The sequence below is a fragment of the Neolamprologus multifasciatus genome, chromosome 3 (assembly GCF_963576455.1).
Source record: "Neolamprologus multifasciatus chromosome 3, fNeoMul1.2, whole genome shotgun sequence".
In the NCBI taxonomy this organism is placed as follows: Eukaryota; Metazoa; Chordata; class Actinopteri; order Cichliformes; family Cichlidae; genus Neolamprologus; species Neolamprologus multifasciatus.
In genome coordinates, this window is record NC_140441.1 from 30,118,035 (window position 1) to 30,144,372 (window position 26,338).

The following is a 26,338-nucleotide window of genomic DNA, read 5'->3' on the forward strand; positions in this document are numbered from 1 at the left end:
CGAATGATGGAGCAGCAGATGATGACAAGGGAGCCGTGAATGGTGGGGCTGCAGGCGACGGTGAGGGATCTGTGAAGGGCCGGGCTTTAGGTGAAGGCAAGGGACCTGTGAATTGTGGGACTGCAGGCAATGGCGAGGGAGCCGTGAATGATGGACTTGCGGGTGACAGCGTAGCAAGACCAGCAGGCGCGGAGACCTCTAGCGGAGACCACTGGCTGGGAACTTCTCCTTGGCCTGGCCTAGCTCCGAAGCTGAAGAGATCCACAACAGCCCCAGACTACTGCGGAGAATTGCCTCCATGTCACTTAATATCCGCAACTTTGTCTGCATATCCGAGGTGCCAGACACGAAACTCCACAAGCCCATGTGAGGTGAGCGAGACCTATCTAAGAAACAACATCCGCTGAGCATCCATATCGCGGCATGGCGTGATGTCATGGCGTGATGTCATGGCGGGGAACGGCAATGTTTTAGAGTTCAGGACCGAGAAGCAGACGCTGAGAGTGATACTGTGGTTTTCAACAAAAAATGAGCCTTTATTTGGGCTGATGGCAACAATGGTGAGCATAACAGATGACCTGACCATGAGTGAACGGAAACACACAGACTAAATACACACTAGGGGTAATGAAGGGGAGTGGAAAAACATGAGGAAACAATTGTAGTAGCCAACAATTGTACTAGCCAACTAGCCAACTTATTCTTACAAAATATTTATTGATATCTTCAAGAATTTTTAATATGTTCAATTCTGACATTATCACTATTTTAAAAATAACTTAAATGTATAATTGTAACAATTATTCTAAATAATATTATTAATTATAGCAATTCCCACTGCTTCTTTTACATTCTTGTTGTTATTTATTATTATATGACTTCATCTGTAACTTCAATATAGTTGCTAATTTTACTTTTAATTTATATTTTACTTATGTAAAAACTTCTTATAAAGTTAGTGTTTTTACTTGCCTTTTGCGAAACTTTATTCATTGTATTTTGTAAAACTTTTTTTCTTTCAACCAGCATTTTCAAGGTGGTTTACTCACACATTAAATGAACAATTAACATCTGAATTATGTATAATCCAAAAAACAGGAATATGATAACTTCCATCACTCAAAAGCAATCCACTTGTTATTGAAAAATGAGCATTTGGAAAAACCATTTTGTGAATAAGGGTTATACTTTCTTTAGTAATCTGACTAGGTTTACTATGTCAATTGAAACCGATGATTTAATGTTTTTTAATAATTTCCAATTTCAACAAGATTTATATGCTTCTACTACATAAATGCACTATGTAAATACCATCCAAATTTATACTACTAAATTTCTTCTTGAATATCATTGAGAATTGCTTTTATTATAATAATAAAAATTTGCATCAAAATCAATGTTGTTGTCAAAATTAACTAACTAAATACTCATGTCTTTAAGCTCATGCCAGAGGAGGTTTGGACCACTGTAGTTATTAAGTTAGGCTAGATCCACACTAATGTGTTTTTGGTTAAAAACGCATAGTTTTCTCTCCGTTTTGGCCTCCCGTCCACAGTGAGACAGCGTTTTCGCTCAAGGAAAACAGCGTTTTGAAAACGCTCTCGAAAACGCATGCATTTGAAAACGGTGCTTTCACGTCGCAGTGTGGACAGCGAAAACGATGACACATTGTAGTCGTGTGATGCAGTCAAGCGACCAATCACTTTTGTTTGCTCTCAATTTTGACAGCCCTATTAAAGATTGACATGAGTTTGTACATGCTTCAGATAGCTTTTCTTCAAATTCTTTAATTCTCACTTGCTTTTGCAACTTTGTACTTTTGTGTTACTCACAGCAACAACTCCACCTCATTGTTAGTCCATTTTAAAAACTCGGTGCTTTTCCTCGACATTTTGCTGCAACGTTTCAAAGAGCCAGAAAGTAAATAAACAGCAGACAGAAATGAGGGAGATCGAATCGTCTTGCGTTTCACGCATGCACAGTACTGGAACGTAAGCATTTTTGGCCGTTTCAATGTGGATGCACAACTCCGTGAAAACGACTGAAAACGCTAGTGTGGATGGGGAGCATTTTCAGATGAAAACGCCGTTTTTAAATCTGTCTGGGCTAGTGTGGACCAGGGTTTTAATAGTTTTGCAATTTTCATTAGTTTTATTTTTATTTAGTTTTGACTTCAGATTTTCAATTTTATATCAGTTTTAATTAGTTTTTACCAATTGTTTGCTAGTTAAGTTTAGTTTTTATTTTTTTGAAAATCCTTAGTTTCAGTTTAGTTTTGATTAGTTTCAGTTATAGTTTTAGTTGTGTTTGCAATAATTAAGTGTAACAAAATCCCAGTTTCATCATATCAGTCATTCTCTTCTGCTTATCCTTGGGTATGTTGCTATTCCAGCTACCATACTGCACCCTGGACAGGTCGCCTGTCTGTCGCAGGGCTAACATGCAGAGACAGACAACTCACATTCCCACCTATGGGTTCTTAAAATAAATAAATAAATAAATAAATAAAGGCAGATGAACAACCATTGATACCAGGCAACTATAAAATGTATATCTTGGCCCCAATGAGACTATTAACTCTCGCAGTACCAGGTGTTCGTAATTTTGGTTCAAGTGAATCGATAAACTCTTTGAAGGCAATTGACTCACACAGTTGTGTAGATATCCCAGTCCTGTTGTCTCGGGATGCATCACGCTACATTGCCTGGGGTTAGCTTCTGTTTTCTGGGGATGAGGTAAGCTAGGTTAGCCTTCTTGTGTGAGCTTTTCAAGTGCACTTTAAGGTTTGTGGGATTTTTTTCCCTTTAGAAATGTCCCTCATAATTTGTCTCTTTCCACTACAAGACACTTGCTTTATCCAAAACACAGTCATATTCAAAGTAATCCCAAATTGGAGTCTGGCGCTTTCTTCCGACTTTTCCTGACATGATTCTGCGAGAGGACGGAGCAGCAACACAGACGACTCGACTAACGTACTTGCCACCTGCTGGCATAATGAGACAGCAAGAAAAAAATCTGTAAACTAAACTTCATTTTCACCCTTGACTATTGTATGACACGCACACATCAATGAAAACTAAACACATTTTTGCTATAAATTCTGTTAATTTTAGTTAGTTTTGTGAACACTCATTACAGTTTTAGTTAGTTTTCCTTTTTTTGTTTTTATTTTTATTTCCGTTAACGAAAATGTTTTTTCACTCCTAGTTTTCGTTATTTCGTTAGTTTTCGTTATTTCGTTAGTTTTCGTTAACGATAATAACCTTGGTGTGGACGTACCCTTAGTGAGCTCTTTAGAATGATCCATTCTTTCATAAATGTTTGGAAAAAGGTGGACTGCATGGCTAGGTGCTCTTTTTTACACCTGTCACAATGGAGCTGAAAAAATCTAAAATAAAAATTTAAGAAGTGTGGCCCTTCACTTCTGTACTTCTTCTGGTCCTGTACGTCTCAAAAGAAGTAGAAACATGTTAGATAAATGGGATGTTTGTTCATAAACAATTTATGTAAATGTTGTTTCTCATAATTGTGAAAGAGTTTTGTGATGATTTTCTTCTTGTCTCCTCTACAGAGCCAGTGGAGTTTAATATAGACTTGAACTTGCTCTTCCCAATATCCAGTCTGCCCCCAAATTTCATTGATCTATTCAGAGGCTATATGAGAAATGTGTCCTTTCCCCAAACAATCACTGGGTCTTTAATACTAGAAGACTTGAACTTCACCACATGTAAGAATTTTGTGCTCAGTCACATTTAAATGTGTTCATACTCTGGTGCATGATTTATGAGCTGTGTTTGGTGATTGTCTTAAATGTCTTTATCAGGGTGCTATCCAAACTCCACTGGAGGACTGCAGTGTCAATGTGAGGACCAGTTTGCCTGGTCATGTGACAAGTGTGGCCTTTACGGTGCATGCAGTAATGTCACCTCCCAAACCTGTGAATGCATCAAAGGGCTTCCTCCTGGTGGAGAGTTCTGTGAACCAATCGCAAGTAAGCCTCTGTCACGGCCAGTTTCTAACTCTTTGCTCTGCAGCACAGACACCCCCAATATTGCAAACCAACCAAAAATAATTATTATACTGGTTTGTTTTTTAAACTCTTTTTACAGTATGGCAAAAAAACAAAACTTCAGCTTCAACTTCTTCTCTCCAGTCCTCTCTATCTTGTGTTTTTCTCTATATTGTTTATTGCATATTAAGGTTCCTGTTTACTCTCCATAGAAAATAGAGAAACGGTACATTTGCAATAGCAAGATACCCTATGATCCAAACTCCACAGACAAAATTTGTGTTTGCTTATATTTGTTGAGCTTACTTAAAATTTCATGACACCTAAACAAAATAACTCCATTGTCACGGCGTTATGGACGGACTCACGCGCAGACAGTTCTTTCTTTGAGAACAAAAGGAGATTTATTTACAACAGGGATCACCTCAGTGCTATATATATATGTACAGTGAGTTGGGAGGGGGGTCCAGGGCTCCAGGGAGAGAAGGGGGGGAGGGGGAATCCACACACACGCTTCCTCTTCCACACAGTCACCGCCACAGCTCCTCCGCACACACGCACTCCTCTTCAGCCGCACTCGCTCCAAAACTCCACACACGCTGCCACACCCGGGCAGGTCCCGTGATTTGGTCCAGAAGAGGGATATCTACACACAAAAGTTAACGTTACTTCCACAGCAAAATACACACAGGGGATTCTTTTGATAATGCCGAGAGCACGAACTCAGGAGGTTCAACGTTCCAGCGGTGAGTTGCTCTGTGCCACTGCCTTAAATAGCAGTTTGGGAAATCAGCCAGATCAACAGCAGGTGGACAGTATCACATAGGTGCGTGGGCCAAGAGAGAGAGCCCGTAACGAGCTCCACTCAGGCAGAGAGGAGGAGGAGAGACAAAGAAAACAAAAACAAAAACGAACAACAACAACAAAACCTGTAGCCAGCGTGAGCCAACCAGAGAGACGGGGACCGTGACATCCATTGACTCCCATTTCTCTTCAGCAATACTGCTAAACGCCTTAATTTTCACCATGGCCACATAGCCATGATGGGACGGACAAAAGGGTTGTTTCTGAGGGTGTACACGGGCCTGTGGGATGGCTTTACTTTCTTGTTTTTAAGGAGTATCTCCAAACCTTCCACCACAAACAATTCCTGACTGGCGACAAGAAAGAATTAACTAACAGTTTAATGAATTTATCTCGTACAAATTTAATTTAATAAACTTCTAAACCAAACTTAATTTATACTGTTCCTGATTATTCCCATCCAATTTAAAATATTCTAAGGCCATTTCAAAACAACTATTCCTAACTGTCAAAAAGGAATATTTTAAAGTTAGAGAGAGAGTGTCTCCCAAATCCAAACTGGGAGCTGGTTTTATGCTTCCACTGAGGAGGAGTCTGAAAACTGAAGGTCCTGCCTCCCGTTCTCCTTTTAAAAATCCTGCACTCTGCAATAATGTCTCCTCACAAACCTGCAAGTACATAAAAGGGCTTCCTCTCACTGGAGAGTTCTGTGACCTGATCACAAATAAACTACTTGTAGCTGAATGCATCCACTTTGTGATATTACCACTTCCAGATATCATGAAACATAGAGAAGAGATACAATTTCTTAAGTAGACTTGTTTATTACGACCACAATACCACCCTTTCTAGAATTCATGAGCTTTTCAGAATGACCCATTCAAACATTTTAAACCGAGTAGCCTTGCAGGTTGAGTCCTGTCAGCCACACTTGTTAATGGAAGCTCCCCCTGAGATTGGTGCATTAGTTTAATTAACTGGGTCAGTTTTAGTGGCCTAAAAGTAGGTCTCAAAGGAATACCACCTACAAATACACCAATACAGATGTACACATCCAGTCACATTGTTTACTTAAAATCATCCAATGTCAAGCCACACCATATCATTCTTTCTATATCTATCCCTACCTGCCCAGTCTAAACTCTAAAATCCCTTCCTTACATTTTTATGTTATTCTTTACATAAAATTCGATGATATTTCCGTCCTTCTAATGGAGAGTTTTGTAAACCAATCACAAGTAAGCACTGAAATCTAGCTGTTGCTACAGAAAAGTGCTTTCACCAAAGACCTTAATGAATGTATCTGACCAGCAGGTGTTCATCAACATATAGCTATGGTTACCAAGGATCATCTATCAAACATAGGCTTCAGTGTAAACTTTGTTGTTAGAAATAAGAGCGTGTTCTTGTTCTTTTTTCCTTTTTTCTCTGTTAATCATTTTTGTCATATACTAGAAAATAAACCCTGAATTTCCTCCACAGACATTTCTCCATGTCCAACAACAACTCCTGGTATGTGAACAATTCTTGCTTTCCTTGTTCCTTCTTTAAAGTATTGTTTTGCAGTAAATATCATTAAAAAAAATTGTAGTCACTGTATTTACTAACCTAAAGTCTTTCAACAATGTCATTTGTGTTAATAATTAATTAACACAAATTATTTATTATAAATAATTACTTATAATTATAAATTATTATAAATTAATTAACACTAATTATTAATAATTTATATAGTCAAATATAAATAGAACTACCTTTTATCACCGAAGCTTATATAGTGATACTATATAACCACAGCACTTGTTGTGTTCTGCTTCCTGTCCTTAAAGCAAACACTTGATATTAAAGACATAATCTGTAATGTTGTAATAAAGCCTGGACACAAACAGTGCGCGGTCGCTGGACAGAAACAAAAACACAGGCCTGGGGACTCGAACCCCAGGATTTTCCCTCCGGAGACTCAAACTCCTTTATAGGAATGAGATAAATCATTTTTGGAGCATGCAATTTATTGAAAAAAACTGAAACAGGCTGTTTTACTGCTGGATTCATTGTCATTTTCTGTCAGGTAGTCACACTGTAATTCCGATGGCCAAAGACAAAAAAGGTTTCTTTTTTTAATGTAGTCGGGTTGTTTAACTGCATAAGCAGGATCTCTCACAGCGCACCATCGCTGCTGGGGTGGGCCGTAGTAAGACAGTCATTTGAAATTTCTTAAATGATCCTGAGGGTTATAGAACAAAAAATTCAAAGCTGTTTTGGCTGTCGCCATTACATATTCAGTTTACCATTCTGCTATCCCTGAGTATCTATGGCCGAACACTAAAACTATTCTGTGTTCTGTCCCCTTCATATCTTCTCTGTCTTTTGTTTTCAGCTGCGCCCATCATTTTAAGTGGATCTGGATCAACTCCGATGTTCTTGTAGAGTTGACGTTTTTTTAGGAATTGCTACCTGATGTGGTCAAAGCATTCGTTCCTTAAAGCATTCGATCCAGGTTTTAACCATGAGTTGTTGTCATGAACTCTGTGTAGTGACTGAACAAATTAGATTGTGGATATTAGCAGAAATAAGCTTATTATTTTAGTGTGTCGGTAGAGTCTCTCTCTTAGCAAAATAGTGAGGATTTTGGAAATTACTCACCAAGCTCTACTTGGTGTAGAGCTGCTGCACCAAGTTCTTAAATCAACTGCAGCAGGACTATATTATTATTATTATTATTATTATTATTATTAAGCAAGTAAATCTGAGCTGTCCACTTTGTACTTATTCTTACAAAAGATTTTTTGATATCTTCAAGACTTTTTAATATTCAATACTCTGACATTCTCACTATTTTAAAAAATAGTTTAAATTTCAACCAGCATTTCCTAATTATACATTGTATGCTTGACGTGGGTCATCAATATGGATACATCATCCTAAATTTCATTTATTTGATCAGTCTTCAATGCCATAATTCTTTCTTGTGTTCTTAGGCTGACTCATTTTTAAGGTGGTTCACTCACATTAAATGAACACTTGACATCTGAATTATGTATAATCCAAAAAACAAGAATATGATAACTTCCATCACTCAAAAGCAATCCACTTGTTATTGAAAAATGAGCATTTCGAAAAACCATTTTGTGAATAAGGGTTATACTTTCTTTAGTAATCTGACTAGGTTTACTAGGTCAATTGAAACCGATGAGTTAATGTTTTTAAATAATTTACATTTTCAACAAGATTTATATAAATGCTTCTACTATTTAAATGCAATATGCAAATACTATTGCATTTCTTCTTGAATAACATTTAGAATATTATTCATCATTATAATAAACATTTGCATCAAAATCAATGTTGTTTTTTAAAATTAACTAATTTATGTTCGATTGGATCAGCTGCAGCTGCCCAGCCAAGGACACTCATGTCTTTAAGCTCATGCCAGAGGAGGTTTGGACCTCAGTAGTTATTGAGTTAGTGGGCTCTTTAGAATGATCCATCCTTTCATAAATGTTTGAAAAAGGTGGACTGCATAGCTAGGTGCTCTTTTGTTTTGTTTTTTTACACCTGTCACAATGGAACTGAAAAAAATCTGAATTAAAAATTTAAGAAGTGTGGCCCTTCACTTCTGTACTTCTTCTGGTCCTGTACGTCTCAAAAGAAATAGAAACATGTTAGATAAATGCGATGTTTGTTCATAAACAATCTATGTAAATGTTGTTTCTCCTAATTGTGAAAGAGTTTTGTGATGATTTTCTTCTTGTCTCCTCTACAGAGCCAGTGGAGTTTAATATAGACTTGAACTTGCTCTTCCCAATATCCAGTCTGCCCCCAAATTTCATTGATCTATTCAGAGGCTATATGAGAAATGTGACTTTCCCCCAAACAATCACTGGGTCTTTAATCGTAGAAGACTTGAACTTCACCACATGTAAGAATTTTGTGCTCAGTCACATTTAAATGTGTTCATACTCTGGTGCATGATTTATGAGCTGTGTTTGGTGATTGTCTTAAACTTCTTTATCAGGGTGCTATCCAAACTCCACTGGAGGACTGGAGTGTCAATGTGAGGACCATTTTGCCTGGTCATGTGACAAGTGTGGCCTTTACGGTGCATGCAGTAATGTCACCTCCCAAACCTGTGAATGCATCAAAGGGCTTCCTCCTGGTGGAGAGTTCTGTGAACCAATCGCAAGTAAGCCTCTGTAACGGCCAGTTTCTAACTCTTTGCTCTGCAGCACAGACACCCCCACTATTGCAAACCAACCAAAAATAATTATTATACTGGTTTGTTTTTTAAACTCTTTTTACAGTATGGCAAAAAAAAAAAAACTTCAGCTTCAACTTCTTCTCTCCAGTCCTCTCTATCTTATGTTTTTCTCTATATTGTTTATTGCATGTTAAGGTTCCTGTTTACTCTCCATAGAAAATAGAGAAACGGTACATTTGCAATAGCAAGATACCCTATGATCCAAACTGCACAGACAAAATTTGTGTTTGCTTATATTTGTTGAGCTTACTTAAAATTTGCAAGTATGCTGCTGTTAATAAACTATTACTGCTTCTATGGGAATTAAGATGGTAAGAGCAGTGTTGCTGTTTAAATAAATACCTTAAATACCTTTTGTGGAAATGCACAAAAGGTCCATTATGGTCCGTGGTGAATTTCACTTATTGCAAAGTGGAATGCATCCAATTTCTTAAATAGACTTGTATATTGCAATTACAATACCAGTACACCAATACTGATCTACAGATCCAGTCATATTGTTTACATAAAATCTTCCAATGTCAAGCCACACCACATCATTCTATCTATATCTATCCCTACCTGCCCAGTCTAAACTCTAAAATCCCTTCATTACATCTTCATGTTATTCTTCACATAAAATTTGATGATATCCTTCTAATGGAGAGTTTTGTAAACCAATCACAAGTAAGCACTGAAATCTTCTCGCTGTTGCTACAGAAAAGTGCTTTCACCAAAGATCTTAATGAATGTATCTGACCAGCAGGTGTTCATCAATATATAGCTACGGTTACTTAGAATCATCTATTAAACTTCAGTGTAAACTTTCTGTTGTTAAAAATAACGGTGTGTTCTTGTATTTGTTTTTTTTTTTGTCTCTTTTCTTGATTGTGTTTTTTTTGTCTTCTTTGCTGTTAATCATTTTTGTCATATACTAGAAAATAAACATTTTCAAACCCTGAATTTCCTCCACAGATATTTCTCCATGTCCAACAACAACTCCAGGTATGTGAACAATTCTTGCTTTCCTTGTTCCTTCTTTAAAGTATTGTTTTGCAGTAAATATCATTAAAAAATTTGTAGTCACTGTATTTACTAACCTAAAGTCTTTCAACAATTTCACCAAGGCTTATATGGTGATGATATGTAAGCACAGCACTCCTGTCCTTAAAGCAAACACTTGATATAAAGACATAATATGTACATTGCAAGGATAATTTAAATTAGATTCTGTGGCTGCATTTAAAAATATTAATCTACAACACAAAAAAGTATGCTGAAATCTAAACTGCTGCTTTTTTCTTGTTTTATGGCCATAACACCATCAACACCAGAAACTACAACAACAAATGGTATGGCGTTTGAAATGTAAGGTGAAGAATGAATGTATGTGAGCTCCAGATTATCACTTGCACTGTAAAATCTAAAACATGAATCACTTTTGTTGTATCAACACAGCTATTTATATGGCTGCATTTAGAAAAGAGAAGTTTGAAATATAAGAAAAGTATGCTGAAATCTGAACTGCTTTCACAGTCACAACACCAATAACAACAATACCTACTACAACATATGGTATGATGTATGAAATGTAAAGTATAAATGTTTTTGTGAGCGCCTGATCATGACTTGCATTTTATTTGATTTTGTTAATCAGTTCTCTGTTAATTTTTTATATATTCATGTACAGTCCCAATCAAAAGTTTAGGACCCCTTGAAAAATCTCAAAAAAATCATATTTTGCATGTTTGGATCTTAACAAGATTTCAGATAGAGCTTCAACACGCAACAAGAAGAAACGGGAGTGACACAAAACATTTTTTGAACATGAATTTATTGAAAACAACGCTTAAACTGAAACAGGCTGTTTTACAACTTAAGAAAAGTTTAGGACCACTTGCCGTTAAAATGCCTTTGCAAAAATGTGGATTCACTGTCATTTTCTGTCAGGTAGTCACACTGTCATTAAGTTCTGATGGGAAAGGCAAAAAATGTTTCCCTTTTTCAACATGCTCGGGTTGCTAAACACTATAAGCAGGGTCTCTGGCAGTGCACCATCGCTGCTGAGGTGGGACAGTCATTTGGAATTTCTTAAATGATTCTGAGGGTTATGGAACAAAAAAGTCGAGTGGAAGAAACAAACAATTTCTCCTGCAGTGAGCCACAGGATCCAATTGGCTGTCCCTCAAGACACTGGACGATCCGCGACCCAAATTAAGGCCGTTACTGCAACTGCAAACCCATAACCATCAGACGGCATCTGAGACTGAAGGTCTTCAAATATAAAAAAAACATCTTCAAAGGCCTTGTGTCCTGGAACGCCACAGAACTCACTGTTTGGACTTTGCAAGAGAGGACCAAACACTGGACATTGAAAGGTGGAAGAAAATTTTATTCTCTGATGAGAAAAAATCCCTGATGGTCCTGATAGTTATAACTTTATTGGCAAGCAGATGCTACTTCAGATGTTTTCTATGCACCACAGTGGTGGTGGCACCATAATAGTCTGGGGTGCTCTTTTTCTTCAGTGGAACAATGGAGCCTCAGGAGTTGCAGGGGTGTCAAACAGCCCCTGGCTATGTCCAGATGTTGCAGAGAGCATCCCTGATGACTGAGGCCCTCGTCTGTGTGGTAACGACTGGGATTTTCAACAGGACAACGCTACAGTACACAAGGGCAAGGGACTTCTTTCCGGAGAATAACATCAGTCTTTTTTGGACCATCCTACGTGATCCCCTGATCTAGATCCAATTGAGAACCTTTGGGCATGGATGGCAAGGGAAGTTTAAAAGATGGACAACAATTCCACACAGTAGATGTCCTTTGTGCGGCTGTCTTCACCACTTGGAGAAATGTTTCCACTCACCTCCTGGAAATGCTTGCATCAAGGATCCTGCAATAATTTTTTGAAGTGATTGACAATAACAGTGGAGCTACTCATTACTGAGATCATGTTTGGAACTCTGATTTTTGTTCTTTTGATCAGCTGTTAAACAGCCTGTTTCAGTGTAAGCATTGTTTTCAATAAATTGCATGCTCAAAAAATGAATTGTCTTATTTCCATTTCTTCTTGTTGCACGTTAAAGAACATTGTGAAGACCCAACCATGCAAAATATGGGTTTTTTTTGCCATTTTTAAAGTAGTCTTAAAATTTTGATCAGGACTGTATCAATTTAAAGTGCTTTTGTGTCAAAGCTCACACAGTGTTAATATTAGACCAAATCACTTCAACTGTCAATAAATATGTGTGTCAACATGTCTGCTCATATGTTGATTGAAAAGATTTTAAGTGTTCTGTTTCATGTCCTTAAAGCAAACACTTGGGTTTAAGATATAATATGTAGTGTTGCAGCATGTACGTTAGATTCTCTAGCTGCATGGGAAAAGAAAAAATATACATTTTTAAAAGTATGCTAGAAACCTGAACTGCTGCTTTTTTTTCTCTTTTTTTACAGTCACAACACCATCAACAACAACACCTACATCAACAACATCAACAACAACACCAACATCAACAACAACATCAACACCAACGTCAACAACAACACCAACATCAACAACATCAACAACAACACCAACAACAAACACAACATCGACGACAACACCAACATCAACAACAACATCAACACCAACGTCAACAACAACACCAACATCAACAACACCAACAACAAACACAACATCGACGACAACACCAACATCGACGACAACACCAACATCAACAACAACTACACCAATGACACAGACATTTGAAATAACTATGGATGTTGAATTCAAGGAAGAATACACTCAACAAACCAATGACTTTCACAAAATTGTTAGCAACACCGTAAGTCTTTGCCTTTTTTCTTTGTTATTTAGTTTTCTCTTTTTCTCATTCTACTAGCTATATGGAATATTTATTCCCTGTTTTTTGCCACTGTCTCAAACAGATCAGAGAAGAAGGACTGAAGCAAGGAATACAAGCAAAATTAATTAAATTCCGGTAACTCACAATGTCTTTCTTTATCAACTACACTATTCCTAACAAGGTTTTTTCTTCACTCCTTTTATGGTATGGTTATTGAAACATTCCACTTGTTTTTGCAAAGTCCGTTCACAATAACGGACTTTGCAAAAACGTTATGCAAAAGTGTTATGGGGGGAATATCATCATCCCCACCCTATGAGATTAGTTACCAACCTCCAAGAACAGCTGGTGTGTTGAAGGCACTGAATGAATTGAATTGAATTGAAGAAAGAAGTACACAAAAGAGTAAAGAAGTAGAACAAGCTTTACATACCTGGGGCCTTAGAAACTGCCATTTTTATTCCAAATGCACCCTGAGATAACTTCCTCCATTATGAGTAAAGTCACCCTATCCATCTTAACCATGTGTGGCTCCACACACAAATGTGAGTTTTCTGCACAGTGAACTTAATCAAAACTAAATATCGGTCCAGGCTTGAAATAGGCAAATGAGAATGGGCCCGACTCCATTCAAGCCCAGGTTTAAAATCCTGGCAGCAAAAGCGAGAGCTTAGTTAGTAGGGAAGTTGATTAAAAGAGGGGGAGAAAGTGAGCCCCAGCTACTCTATAGTTATTAAGACTTAGGATGAGATATATATATATATATATATATATTGTGTTTACACTCACTCTTTCAGATGCAAGTAAAACACAGCAGAAAATAAATAAAGTCAAAGACTAGCGGTCCTTTTGCTCTATTTTCACCTGTAAAGCAGGAGTAGAGTAGGCGGAGGTTTATCCTGGTGCAGGTGTGCCGCAGCGGTCAGTGGAAGGATACCGCAGTTTCTCTGTGAGTTTCTCATTACGACGTAGCTACTCGGTGCTTGCTTGGAAGTTTAGGGGTTTTTTTTCTTCCCACGCACAGCGGACACTAATGTTTTTGTCACTTTTTACGGAATCAAACTCAAAATAAGGTCAGTACTTCCACGCTTTAAACGCTGCACGCTCATACTCTCTCCCGCACTCGATATATGATCCATTGTTGATCTGCACACAGCTGTTGTCACGAACATCACACTCGCTTACGTCACTGTCATGAGACATTCTCGCAAGAAAATCACGGTTTTAGTAACGCAGTAACGCAGCGTTCCTACGGAAAGTAACGGTAATCTAATTACCGTTTTTGCAATAGTAATCCCTTACTTTACTCGTTACTTGAAAAAAGTAATCGGATTACAGTAACGTGTTACGCGTTACTGTCCATCTCTGAAAGTGACTGAGGGAAAACTCAATATACAGTAAAACTGTGTCTACTACTCATTCTAAAAACATATAATCTGGAAATAGTCTGACATTCAGTCTTTACTCAGTAGAGAAAAAAAATGAATTTGATTAATTTACTGCAAATTAATTATTTTTTGTCATAACTAAGGGGATTTGATGTTTGTTTTAATTTGGCATGAGACTTGTTTGGGCTGTGTGAGTGAAAAAATACATCATATGTGAGAACATAACAGTTGGCAACACTTTTGTGGTTAAATTTTTAAAGGAATTTTGTTCTCTGTTGCAGGAGTGGAAGTACCATTGCCCAATATCAAGTCAGTGCTCCCCTTTCTAATACAACAGACTTTCAGACATTAAATTTAAAAATATCTAACAACCTGGCAAAATTATATCCTGTAATATTTGAGGGTAAGGTAGTCTTTTACATTTATGCTTTCAAATGTTGTGAATATCTATTGGTCCAGATAGTTGTTTAATAATTGTGCGACATTTTTGTCCTTTAAGCCTCGGGTCCCCTGACATTTTCGCCAAATGATGGATTTTATGAGCAAACAGTGACTGTCACATGTGGCCCTCCACCAGGGAATCTCAATTTTGGCAATGTCTCAGCAGCAGAGTGGAGACGTAATACGGTGCTCATATCTGAAGATGAAGAACACAGAATTTCAATTAAGGATGGAACCTTAACCGTGTCAAGGTTTATTAGCTTTGACAATGGTAAGAAATGGGTTTGTGCATTTAATAGGAATACATTTTAATATAATTTGTTTAATTTTAATATTAATATTTTAGTTTTAATAAAATTAAAATGTAAGTTCTGCATCACAGTTTTCTCTTAGTACTCAGGCAAGAGCAACAGCAAAATTCTGATTGGCTGGGTAAAATTCATCTTACAGTGCAACACAAGCATTGTCAGTGCATCAATCAGTCTGACCTGCTTTTGAAAAGAACAGATTGCAGAGAAAGTTTCACCCCAAAATAATTATAGTGCAGCCTGTCTTAGTGTAGTAAATATACCACTACAATTATTTTATGTATTGAAGAGGTATCCAATGGTTGGGCCTAAGTCTCTCACAGAAAAGCTAATATATATATACCATTTAAATACAGTGCAGAAGAATTCTGCCATGTTACTGAACCACCACAATAAACTCTGATGAGAGCAAAATGTCTGGTGCGGAAGACTCTGTATACAGTATATATGTCCAGTGCAGATAGATATATAGTGTATAGGTATTCATGTCACCCAAAAAAATCCACAACACAGATCAAACAAAAGTAACATAGTACAAAAGCTAAAAAATGTTTTCCTTTGCTGAGCTGTTACACTTCATGTGAGCAGTATATGCATTTTAACCAGTGATTTAAGGACCACAATAGCATCTAAACAAAGGGACGTGACCTTTATAGGTACACTAATATTCTGATATACAGTTTTTCCCAGTTTCTATGGCTCACTTCTCAAATAATAGTTTAGTGATGCAAAAGAGTACCGCCATTGGTTGGGGGCAGACAAACAGTTTCCCCTCTTGGGTTTGCAAGCACATTATAACGGGTGTGCAGTTTATGACAATTTGTGGCCAAACAGAGTATTCGTTCTTTTACTGTACTATTTTATTATTAATGAGCTGATATTCTTCTTTTTAGTTCTGTGCAGTCCAGGTTTTTTTTCCTCACAATACATTGTATAGAGTCCTTTCATTTCAATACAGAATGAAATATGTTCTGCTTTTAAGCATTTAAGCTATATTTTTACACAATCGCAGTTGGTTATTCCCAGAAAAATTAGGGTTAGATAAGATAAGGAACTCACTTTTAGAGTGCCATTCTAAAACTGTGTAGTATCAGTTAGTATCTAAAACTTGACCACCCCAGTTAACACAATGTCAAAGGAACTAGCGGCTTAGTTAACAAAATGTTAGGTATTGTATTAGCAGCTTAACCAGTGTCTTACTGAATGTATGAGCTATTTTTAAAATGCATGTTCAGAGCTAAGAAGTTTAAAAATATTTGGAGAAATGTGGCAAAGAAATGGAGAAATATTGTAACTGGAGGTGACTAACCAATTTGAGAGGGAACTTGCAAACTATCCTTTAGTTAACGGATTAATATTTTATAGACATTGTTGTTTTAGCCTTGGATTGCTAAAAAGTAAAGTTTCAGTGTATGAGGGCGGAAAACCAGGAGTATTCCAAAAATGTTATTGTTGTTATTACAAATATTTTATACCTCTTTTGTTGGTTTAATTTGAAAATTTCACTTTTAATTACAGGAGTTTATGAATGTAGGCTGATGCGCACAAATGACAAAGCATTTTTTCGTCAGAAATCTGCAACATCATTCAGTCTGAAAACAAAACCCACAATCACAGTCTCACCAATCAGACAGTATGTGCAATGTTCCGGAGGAAGTGTGAATCTGGAGTGCAGTGTGAGTGGTGGGTATCAGGTTGAGTTTCCGGACTTTCCTATAGCAGGTAAGCCTGACACAAAAACACAAAAATCAATCAATCATCACAGCATTTTTCACAAAAGCATGTTTAATGCAATTAATATTATTTTGTAACTTTTCGGTCTTGCTATTGTTCTACTCTCTAGGATATTTTTAACTTACCTTTATTGTTGTTGTTTAGGCACTGGTACTTCGATTACCTATAATTATCCTACACCTCAAGGTTGTCAACAAGGGGAAAAGACAGTCAACTGTCGGTTAAAAAACGAATCTTCAATTACAAATGCAATAACACTACAGTTATCCTCACAGAGTGAGTATTACTTAATACATTCAGATATTCACAAGTATGATCATGGACATGCATTCATACATACAAAATGAAAAATACATATTAAAACTGATGATGTATTTGTTCTCTCTCTGCATAGGTGCTTACTGTATAAATGACACATTTGGCCAAGGAGATCTAGGTTACAAAGCTGCAGTGCCCTGTTATCCAAAATTAGTGGGACCAAATAAGGTGGGAAAAATAACTGCAGTGTGTAAGGAAAATAGGAAATTTGAGGATGTTGAAAACAACTGCATCCTGTTGCCAGTTCAGGAGCTGCTTGACCAGTCCCAGGTAACCTAGCAATCTGGTTGTTTCCAACAACAGATAATGAATCATTGATTCAATTAAGGCAACACAATGCAAGTCAAATCAAATTACTTTTATTGTCACATCACAATATACTGGTACACTGGTACAGCACATGCAAGTGAAATTCTTGTGTGCAAGCTTCAAGCAACAGTCTTGTGCAAAATGCAAGAAACAAGAGAATTACAAGAATAGGAATATGAGAATTATAAGAATAAATATATGTACAACTATAATAATGTATGCACATCATTAAGTGTGTGTGTGTGTGTGTGTGTGTGTGTGTGTGTATAAAATATACAGAGGTCAGATGTAATAATGGTCTGAGCCAAACCCTAATTTGGCAACTGTGATGGAGTTGGTGGGAGGTATTGTCCTGTTGTGAACTTATCTTAGATAACATCCTACTCCCCAACACCACCTAAAATGGGTACAGCATGCAACATCACAGAGGAAAGCACTGCCCACAACAGATTCATAGAGTATTATCCAACAGATGTTAAAAGACCTCATCTGCCTCAGAAAATAGAGAAAACTCTGGCCCTTCCTGTAAAGTGCAGTTGTGTTTTTAACCCACTCCACTTTATTGTCAGTGTTCTCTCTGAGGTATTTATGTTGTGGTGGTTTCATGGTCCTCCTAAAGTCCACAGTCAATTCTTTGATCTTTCTCACTTTGTGGAAGAGACAGGGTACAGTAGAAACTCAGCCACAAAATAGTAAAATCATATGGTCACTGGATGTGCAGAGGTCATTAATCTTTGGCAGAGTAAATCACTACCTTCAAACTTTATAAGGCCTCCAGATTAGTTAAAGAACAGTTCATAAGGAGCTTCATGGAAGCAAGCTGTAAATATAACTTCTGTCACCAATCTCTAGGTCTTGTCTTAGCTTTTTATTATAATTATTAACAAATAATTATGTCCATCCATCCATCTTCTTCCGCTTATATGGGGCCGGATCGCAGGGGCAGCAACCTAACCAGAGAAGTTCACCCTGCCCGGGATAGGGTTACTGGGGTCCTGCCCCGGAGCCAGGCCTAGGGAGGGTGCCCAAGGGCAAATATCTGGTGGCTGAGCCTTAGTCCACAGGGCCTGGCCAGACACAGCCTGCAAAATGGACATGGGCCCATCCTCCTGTAGGCCCACAGTCCTGTAGGAGGTGCCATAGGGGTCAGCTGCAATGGGTGTCGCACGTCAAATGGGAGCAGAGGCCCTGGCAGACTGATTCCCTGGTACCAAGACTAGCAAATAATTATGTGTAATAATAATTATATATCAGTATATTGGCTGTATGTAATGAATGAATATCTGTACTGTTGATGCACAGTGGTCCTGTATGTGTGGTCCAGTGTTCTCCTTAAAAAGGGAATGAGAAAAATGCATCAGAAGCCTCATATGTGATTTTAAAGCAAGTGCATCACTTGTGCTTAAACCGGCAGTAAAACTAGAAGAAAGTAAAATAAGTAGAATACATAAAATTATTAAGCAGAGTTACCATGTAACATTGTTCTTTCCTCTGTTCAAATCTCACAGTTCTTGACTGCCACTACATTGCCAGTATTTTTGGAACAGCTCAAGAACGTCACTGTCAATTTTACTGAAGAAGTGATTACATCTCCTCCCAACATTAAAGCTATAGTGAGAATACTCATCAATGTCGCCAACAAGTCTTCATCCCTCGATATCTCAATTAGCAGAGATTCAATGAAGGTATGTTGATTAAATTGCAGACGTTTTCACATTCTGAACAGTTAATGTTTTTAATCTAATATCATTCTTTTCTCTTTACTATAGAATGTCTTGATAACAGCAGGGGTTCTCACCATCAATGGAACAAAGCAAACATGGAACTTTCTGAATAACAATGACACCAAAAGCATCTCAAACAACACTGATGTTAAAAGTGTTAGCTCATTATTTTTGGACTCCCTTGAAAAAATAACATCTCAACTTGTCAATGCAACTTTTGACATTATGACAGGCTTTATTCAGTTAAATAGAACTACATTCACAGACACTTTCAATGCTGAATTTAATTCTTCAGTGACAATACAAATACCAGAGTCTAAAGGAGATAACAAAACAATCACTATGATAGTATTTAACTCGTTAGATAATGTACTACCTGCAAGAGATGAGGCCAATTCATCGCTCAAGTCCATAAACGGCAGGGTTGTACTTGTTCAGTCTAGTGGCCAAATCAATAATATCTCTTTCACATATGATATTTTAAATGATACACTGGGAAACCCTGAATGTGTCTTCTGGAACTTCAGCCTCTTTGATGGTCTGGGAGGATGGGACAGCAAGGGCTGCAAGTTAGTGTTAAACATAAATGAAACAGAAACTGTCACCTGCAACTGCAACCACCTGACCTCATTCTCCATCCTCATGTCACCGAACAGTCCGAAGAAACTCTATTTGGACATTATAACCTACATTGGAGTTGGCATTTCAATGGGATCCTTGGTCATATGTCTCATCATTGAAGGCCTCATTTGGAGAAAAATAAGAAAGAATGAAACCTCTTACTTGCGTCATGTTGCCATTGTTAACATCGCCGTTTCCCTCCTGATTGCAAACATTTGGTTTATAATTGGAGCGGCCATTTCAGATGCAGAAGTTAAAAACCCCCCAGCATGCACTGCAGCTACCTTTTTTATCCATTTTTTCTACCTAGCCCTGTTCTTCTGGATGCTGGCCTCAGCTATGCTGCTGCTCTACCGTACAACTAATGTTTTTGGTGGGGGTTTGTCTAAAGCATCTATGCTGGCCATTGGATTTTTTCTAGGCTACGGCGCTCCTCTCATCATTGCAACAGTAACTATAGCTGCAACTGCACCTGACAACGGATACATTCGAGAAAATACCATATGCTGGCTCAACTGGGATAAGTCCAAAGCTCTGCTGGCATTTGTGATTCCTGCACTTTTAATAGTGGTGATAAACCTCATTATCCTGGTTGTGGTTTTGTACAAAATCATAAGGAGAAGGGTTGGAACAACTGCTGCACAAGCAGAGGAAAAGCACGTCTTAGTGGTTATTGCCAAGAGCTTGGCTGTGCTCACACCATTTTTTGGCATAACTTGGGGTTTGGGAGCTGGAATTCTGGCTAATCCAACAAATGAAGGAATCCATATTGCATTTGCATTCTTCAATTCGCTACAGGTACAAATTCATTTTTTTCTCTATCTGTATACCATGATAGTAGCATCTTTAATCACTGAATCCTTGATAACTCATGTTACTCTGTTTTTAAAAAGGGTTTCTTTATTTTGGTATTTGGAACACTGCTGGACGGTAAGGTACGTACAGCTCAATTTTAGTGCAGGTCATTTCAAGGAAAAATAATAATTTATATATGAATGATGTTTACGAATGAATATATGATTATTCCTGAATTACTTAAAAATTAAAGGTAAATGATATCAATTTGGTTTAACAACCAAGTGTGTACTGGAAAGAAATGTAGTAATTGTCTCCTGATCTTAACTGACAAAAGACTAAATTGTAATAATATTACACTAAAATCGTCCTTTGTCAAGTCAAACTTCCGCCTTTACATTTCTTGAGATTTCTTAGTTTCTCTGTAAGTCCATTCAAATGACTACTCAGACTTGAGGATGAAAGTAGTACACAGGAGACAGGCCCACACTTCAATAACTAACAGTTATGTGTATGTGGTCGCATTCCACACAAGCACACAAAACAGCACAATGAACACCTTCACAGAAGTGCAAAAATACAAGATGGTTTGCTTGTAGTGTTTGGCTTGGCCACATGAATAAATTAAATTTTAACAACAAATTTATGTGACTTCCATTTTAGTAATCTAACATTTGACATTTCATTTATCAGGTGCGGTCAGCAATAGCATCATGGTCACAACCCTCCAGAAGTGGGACAGGGGTAAGAACAGGTTTCCTAGTCATGGGATTCATGTTCCTTGTTTTTTTCCTTTCTTATGAATCACAGCTAATTTGCTTCTTGTTAATATTGTATGATTTATTTTTATTTTGTTTTTTTAGAGCACAAGTGCTGGAAACTCAACATCAAGTGGACTTCGATTTCTAAGGAACTGGAGACGTGGAAGAGGTAAAGAACCATCAAGGAAATTAATCAATTAAGGTTCCATATAAAAATTAAGTGAAAGCTGTGTGTTTTTAGGTGTGCTTGTACTTTGATCAGGCAGTCCAACTGGGAAAATAACAATTAGATGGGTGGCGCATCAACACATACAAAATGTCATTTTTATTCATACAAGTATTTTAACTGCCACCGAAACTACAGCTTCCTGGTGTAGTACTGTTCCTACTGTTGTATTTTTTTTTAATTCACACAACACAGAATAACTGTTCTATTATTGTTCTGCTTTTTTTTGTTTGTTTGGTTTTTTTTAGATGGCTACAACATGACCTCCAGTGCATCCAGTGATGTGCATTCAGCTAGCAACACATAATCTATGCAGAAATCTGTGGTTATTCAGATAACCAACAAGAAGTCAGCCCCCCTCTCACCTTTTTCCCTATTTGCAATAAATTAAACTGTGATGGTTTTATTTATATCTTACATAATATTGAATCCTAGAAGAATCTGGCTTGATTTAAAAAACAAACAAACAAACAAATAAAGAAAAACATATGTGAATGCTACACTATTTTTTGAATGGTGTGATAAATGTTGGAATCATAATTATAACGTTTTAAATTTTTTATTCATCTTTGATTTTGATTTGAATGTATGATTATCACATGTCAAAGAGTACATATTTGTAGTTACTAATACATTATGAATGTATGTTTAAACTGTTTTAGAAGAAAAGTGTTAAGTTTACTTATTCTAAAGAGTGAGCAGATTTGATTTCTGATGCAAACATGAGTTAAACATTGCACTTGCAACATCAGTGCATCAGCGAATCTTGGTTGCTAAAAAAATATTTAACATTTTCTACATGTATTCATTATAAACTAATTTTAAATACCAAACAACCTTTGTTAAAGAAAGTTTTGGTGTTAATCACTTTATAAGCTTGGCTACCACTTAGTTGTAGAAGGAAATCTGTCTCTAAATCTTGCGGTTTTAATTCCATCTGAATGTATTATAGTGCATGATCCCAAAATTAATCTCATGAAAATAATTAATTTAGCTTTAATAATATCATTAATTCTTACCAATCGCTGGTATTTTTTTTTCTGTATATTTTATGCTGTATAATAATAATTTCTTAATAATTTCTCATACATCTTACTTTTACCCATACTTTTTTCTTTCCTGACCACAAAATAGTTATACTAACTAGCACTTTCATGTTATAGTCACTCTCTTCTGGCTACTCAAAATAAACTAAATATGCTTTTTTTGTGCACTTATTGTCGTAAATTCTTGCATAATTTTGCCATGCCTTAATTTTGATCCTGTTTAATAATGCATACAACTACAATTTGCTTTCTATAACTAATTATGTCCTGAATTTGTAACATTCAGAATTATGATTAAAATATTTTAAAAACCTAACCTTGTGTCCAGTGTTGGGACTAACGCGTTACAGTAACTATGTTATTATTGTGGTAACGAGCACGGTAACTAGTTATTATGCCAAAGTCAGGAACGCGTTATTCGTTACTGATATTTAGATGGGGTTGTTATTCGTTACTTCATGTGATGGCTATCGCGGAGCTTCCACAGATTCAGTAACATTAGCAAGTGGTGGAGGCCAGCAGGTGGATGAGGGAAAGGGGAGGAGGAGAGACCTGAGGCGGCTGCCGGTCCGAGTGTCAGGTGAACTGAACTTCAGGTAAGAAGTTATGACCTAGTTATGACATAGGCATAGTGGGTTCTGCGTGCTGTCACTAGGTGGCACGGGGAGGAGGTAAGTGACGGACAAGGTAAGCGACTCATGTTGTAAGTATTACCAAATATATTTATCAATTGTCTTATAACTAACAACATTTGTCTAAATCATCTCCAACACCCTGGAGAACAACGGGGAGAGTTTAGAGGCTCTCCAAGATTACATTGATCAGTGCTTCCAGGATGATGAAGAAGGCCCAGAGTGCAGCTTCCCCGGCCAAATCTGAGACGCCATCGTCGAAAAGACTTCGCCCGGCAGATTCCCCCAGCACAACATCGCCAGCCGGCAAAGATATTGTCGACATACTGGAGTCAATCGACCAACGATTGTCCAGTTTTGATGCAAGGCTGTTCTTGGTGGAGATTCTTCACCGGGAATTTAAATCCTTGCGAGAATCCCTGGAGTTCAGCCAGCAGCAGGTGGCAACGCTTGCTGTTGAAAATGCCACGCTAAGGGAGTCGGTGAAATGTCTCACAGACAATGTTACTCAGCTAAATAGAGAAAAAAAAAAAAGAAAAAAAGAAACAGTTATTGATCTACAAGCTCGTAGCATGCGTGATAATCTGGTATTTTCTGGTATTCCAGAAGCCGCTGGAGAGGACGTGGAGACTACAGTAAAAAGCTTCATCAAAACCCACCTGAAGCTGCCGGAGGACACGGTGAAGATCGTCTTTGATAGGGTACATTGCCTCGGCCCCATGCGGGCTGCGACCGGAAGACCACGTCCTATTGTGGCCAAATTCGGCCACTTCAAACAAAAGGAACATGTGAAAAGCCGCGGCAGGAAATTAAAAGGAACGGACTTTAGCGTGAATGACCAGTTCCCCAAAGAGATCCTGGAACGACGCAGGGTCCTCTTCCCAATCCGATGCGGCTTCATCCAGAAGGGCTCCCGCACTGTCATCGCTTTGGACCAGCTGTACGTGGACGGACAGCTCCACTGCGACCCCAACATCACTCCGTGGCTGTATTAACTTCACACCAGATAAGAATCTGCTACACCCTTTCCCTATCCACTCACACTAACTTGCATTAACATCTGTTTAACTTACCGGTATCAAATCGCATCTTAAGTGTGATATGATAGCAGAATTAACACAGTCACTCTCCGTCAATGGTTTGATTGGAATGTTTCCGGTTTTTGTTTTGTTTGTTTTTTTCCTTCTCGTTTTTTCCTCCCCCCCCCCCCCCCCCCCCCCTTGTTTTTATGCTGCTCACCCTTGTCCTTGGTTTCTTTCTTTATTTCTTTCACTGCTTCGATCACCTGCTTCCACACTCATCCACAAACAACATCCCTTATTTCGACACATACGCACTGCACGATCATGCACAGTCATGCGCTCAACGGCAGCACATTTACATCAGTCAGACAGCGCACACAGTCGTATAGGATACACACACTTAAGCCAAACCTAGTCATATTACTAAATATGCACACACAGTCAGATTCAGGGAGCATCTTGCCACACATTTTTTCTCTCTCTCCTTCTGTTTATTTATGAACAATTGATGTATTCTCTCCACCTGTCTAAGCGACACACACAGCATACACCCCTAGTTATACACAGACATCTATGGGTGCACTAAGGTTTGTTACAAGGAATGTAAATGGAGCTGGCTCCAGAGAAAACAGGTTAAAAATATTTAACCAACTCAAAAAACTACAGGCAGATGTTGTCCTTTTACAAGAGACCCAGACCTCTTAGAGGTTTGAATGAACATAAAACACCTGAGTTTCCCAATGTGTTCTCAGCTTGTTATAATTCTAGACAAAGGAGAGTAGCAATTTTAATACATAAAAATATTAATTTCACAGTACTCGATACAGTTATAGATCCAGAGGGCAGATTCTTAATCATTAAACGACCTATACGTGATAAAAAGCTATGTATTGTAAGTGTATATGGTCCAAATGTTGATGATCCCTCATTCTTTCACGGTTTTTTCAGTGCACTTTCTGAACACTTAGATGGCACACTTGTTCTTGGAAGTGACCTCAAGCTTGGACTAAATGAAGAAATGGATAGGCTCAATACAGCAGGAACTCAGCGTAATTGGCAATCCACAAATATAATCAAACAGTATATGAGCGACTTTGGTCTTTGCGATGCATGGCATTCCCTTCACCCCACCAGTAAGGAATATACTTTTTTCTCACATGTCCATCACTCCTTCTCTTGTCTGGATTATTTTTTGGTCAGCAGCTCACTGGCTGAGTGACATTTCAGACACTGAGAATCACCCTATAGCTGTCAGCGATCATGCTCCTGTATCTTTAACACTAATACACAAGAATAATACTACGCCAAGTAAAAACTGGAGATTTAATACATCACTACTTAAAGATGAAGACTTTATTAAATATTTTAAAAAAGAGTGGACTTCATATTTAGACTATAATGACACTCCCGGAACATCAGCTTCTGTTCTATGGGAAGCAGGGAAAGCTGTGATGAGAGGTAAAATAATTTCTTTCTCATCACATAAAAAGAAAGAAGAAAACAAAAATATTCAGGAATGAGAAAAAAACATTAAATCACTAGAAGAAGCCTACGCATCCCACCAAGATCAGGAAACATTGAACAAAATACGCAAAAAAAACCTAGAATTAAATGAGATAATTGATAAAAAAAACAAAAGACTACGCTTACAAAATTATGAACATGGTAATAAATCCGGTCAATTTCTAGCAAACCAGCTAAAAATAAATAAATAAAAAACAACTATATGTGCTGTTCAAGATTCATCTGGGAACACAGTATATGACCCGAAACAAATAAACAACATTTTCAGGGATTTCTATAAAAGATTGCATTCACCACAAATAAACCCATCTAAAAAGGAAATTGATCAGTTTTTAGAGAACATAACTCTTCCAAAATTATTAGACACTCAAGCAATGGCACTGGATTCGCCACTGACATCAGGTGAACTCCAGGAAGCCCTGATAAGTATGCCCAATAATAAGGCTCCAGGTCCAGACGGCTTTCCTGCAGAATTCTACAAAGAATTCTGGACGATTCTAGCACCAGTTTTCTACAGAACGTTGTTGGAAATCAAAGAAAAGGGCAGACTTCCATCAAATATGAATTCTGCAAACATTAATCTCCTGCTAA

General features: G+C 37.6%; 2 protein-coding genes across 10 annotated transcripts in view; both read left to right on the top strand.

The window, feature by feature from the left end:
* LOC146522501 (adhesion G protein-coupled receptor F4-like) overlaps positions 1-22,050 on the top strand; it is a 36,960-nt gene extending 14,910 nt beyond the window's left edge. For 3 of the 9 annotated variants that reach the window (XM_085144497.1, XM_085144517.1, XM_085144524.1), the window contains 20 exons: positions 3,572-3,727; positions 3,824-3,991; positions 6,296-6,325; positions 8,577-8,732; positions 8,829-8,996; positions 10,026-10,055; positions 10,385-10,402; positions 12,507-12,877; positions 12,981-13,033; positions 14,568-14,689; positions 14,786-14,998; positions 16,554-16,757; positions 16,914-17,045; positions 17,164-17,357; positions 18,905-19,081; positions 19,166-20,539; positions 20,635-20,676; positions 21,230-21,280; positions 21,400-21,466; positions 21,772-22,050. In XM_085144497.1, coding sequence (XP_085000623.1) covers positions 3,572-3,727; positions 3,824-3,991; positions 6,296-6,325; positions 8,577-8,732; positions 8,829-8,996; positions 10,026-10,055; positions 10,385-10,402; positions 12,507-12,877; positions 12,981-13,033; positions 14,568-14,689; positions 14,786-14,998; positions 16,554-16,757; positions 16,914-17,045; positions 17,164-17,357; positions 18,905-19,081; positions 19,166-20,539; positions 20,635-20,676; positions 21,230-21,280; positions 21,400-21,466; positions 21,772-21,830 — 3,785 coding nt within the window. In that variant the 3' untranslated portion in view covers positions 21,831-22,050. The remainder of the gene's footprint in view (positions 1-3,571; positions 3,728-3,823; positions 3,992-6,295; positions 6,326-8,576; positions 8,733-8,828; positions 8,997-10,025; positions 10,056-10,384; positions 10,403-12,506; positions 12,878-12,980; positions 13,034-14,567; positions 14,690-14,785; positions 14,999-16,553; positions 16,758-16,913; positions 17,046-17,163; positions 17,358-18,904; positions 19,082-19,165; positions 20,540-20,634; positions 20,677-21,229; positions 21,281-21,399; positions 21,467-21,771) is intronic. The other 6 variants (XM_085144523.1, XM_085144525.1, XM_085144506.1 and 3 more) reach the window with 5 other exon arrangements.
* A 1,320-nt stretch (positions 22,051-23,370) lies between these two features.
* On the top strand, positions 23,371-25,730 carry LOC146522502 (uncharacterized). Its single transcript, XM_085144579.1, has one exon. The coding sequence runs from the start codon at positions 23,405-23,407 to the stop codon at positions 24,194-24,196; it is 792 nt and encodes a 263-aa protein (XP_085000705.1). The 5' UTR covers positions 23,371-23,404; the 3' UTR covers positions 24,197-25,730.
* Positions 25,731-26,338: the final 608 nt, after the last annotated feature.

Bases quoted from the DNA above. Each gene is read 5' to 3' on its own strand.
- LOC146522502 (XM_085144579.1), top strand. From the start codon at position 23,405: ATGATGAAGAAGGCCCAGAGTGCAGCTTCCCCGGCCAAATCTGAGACG.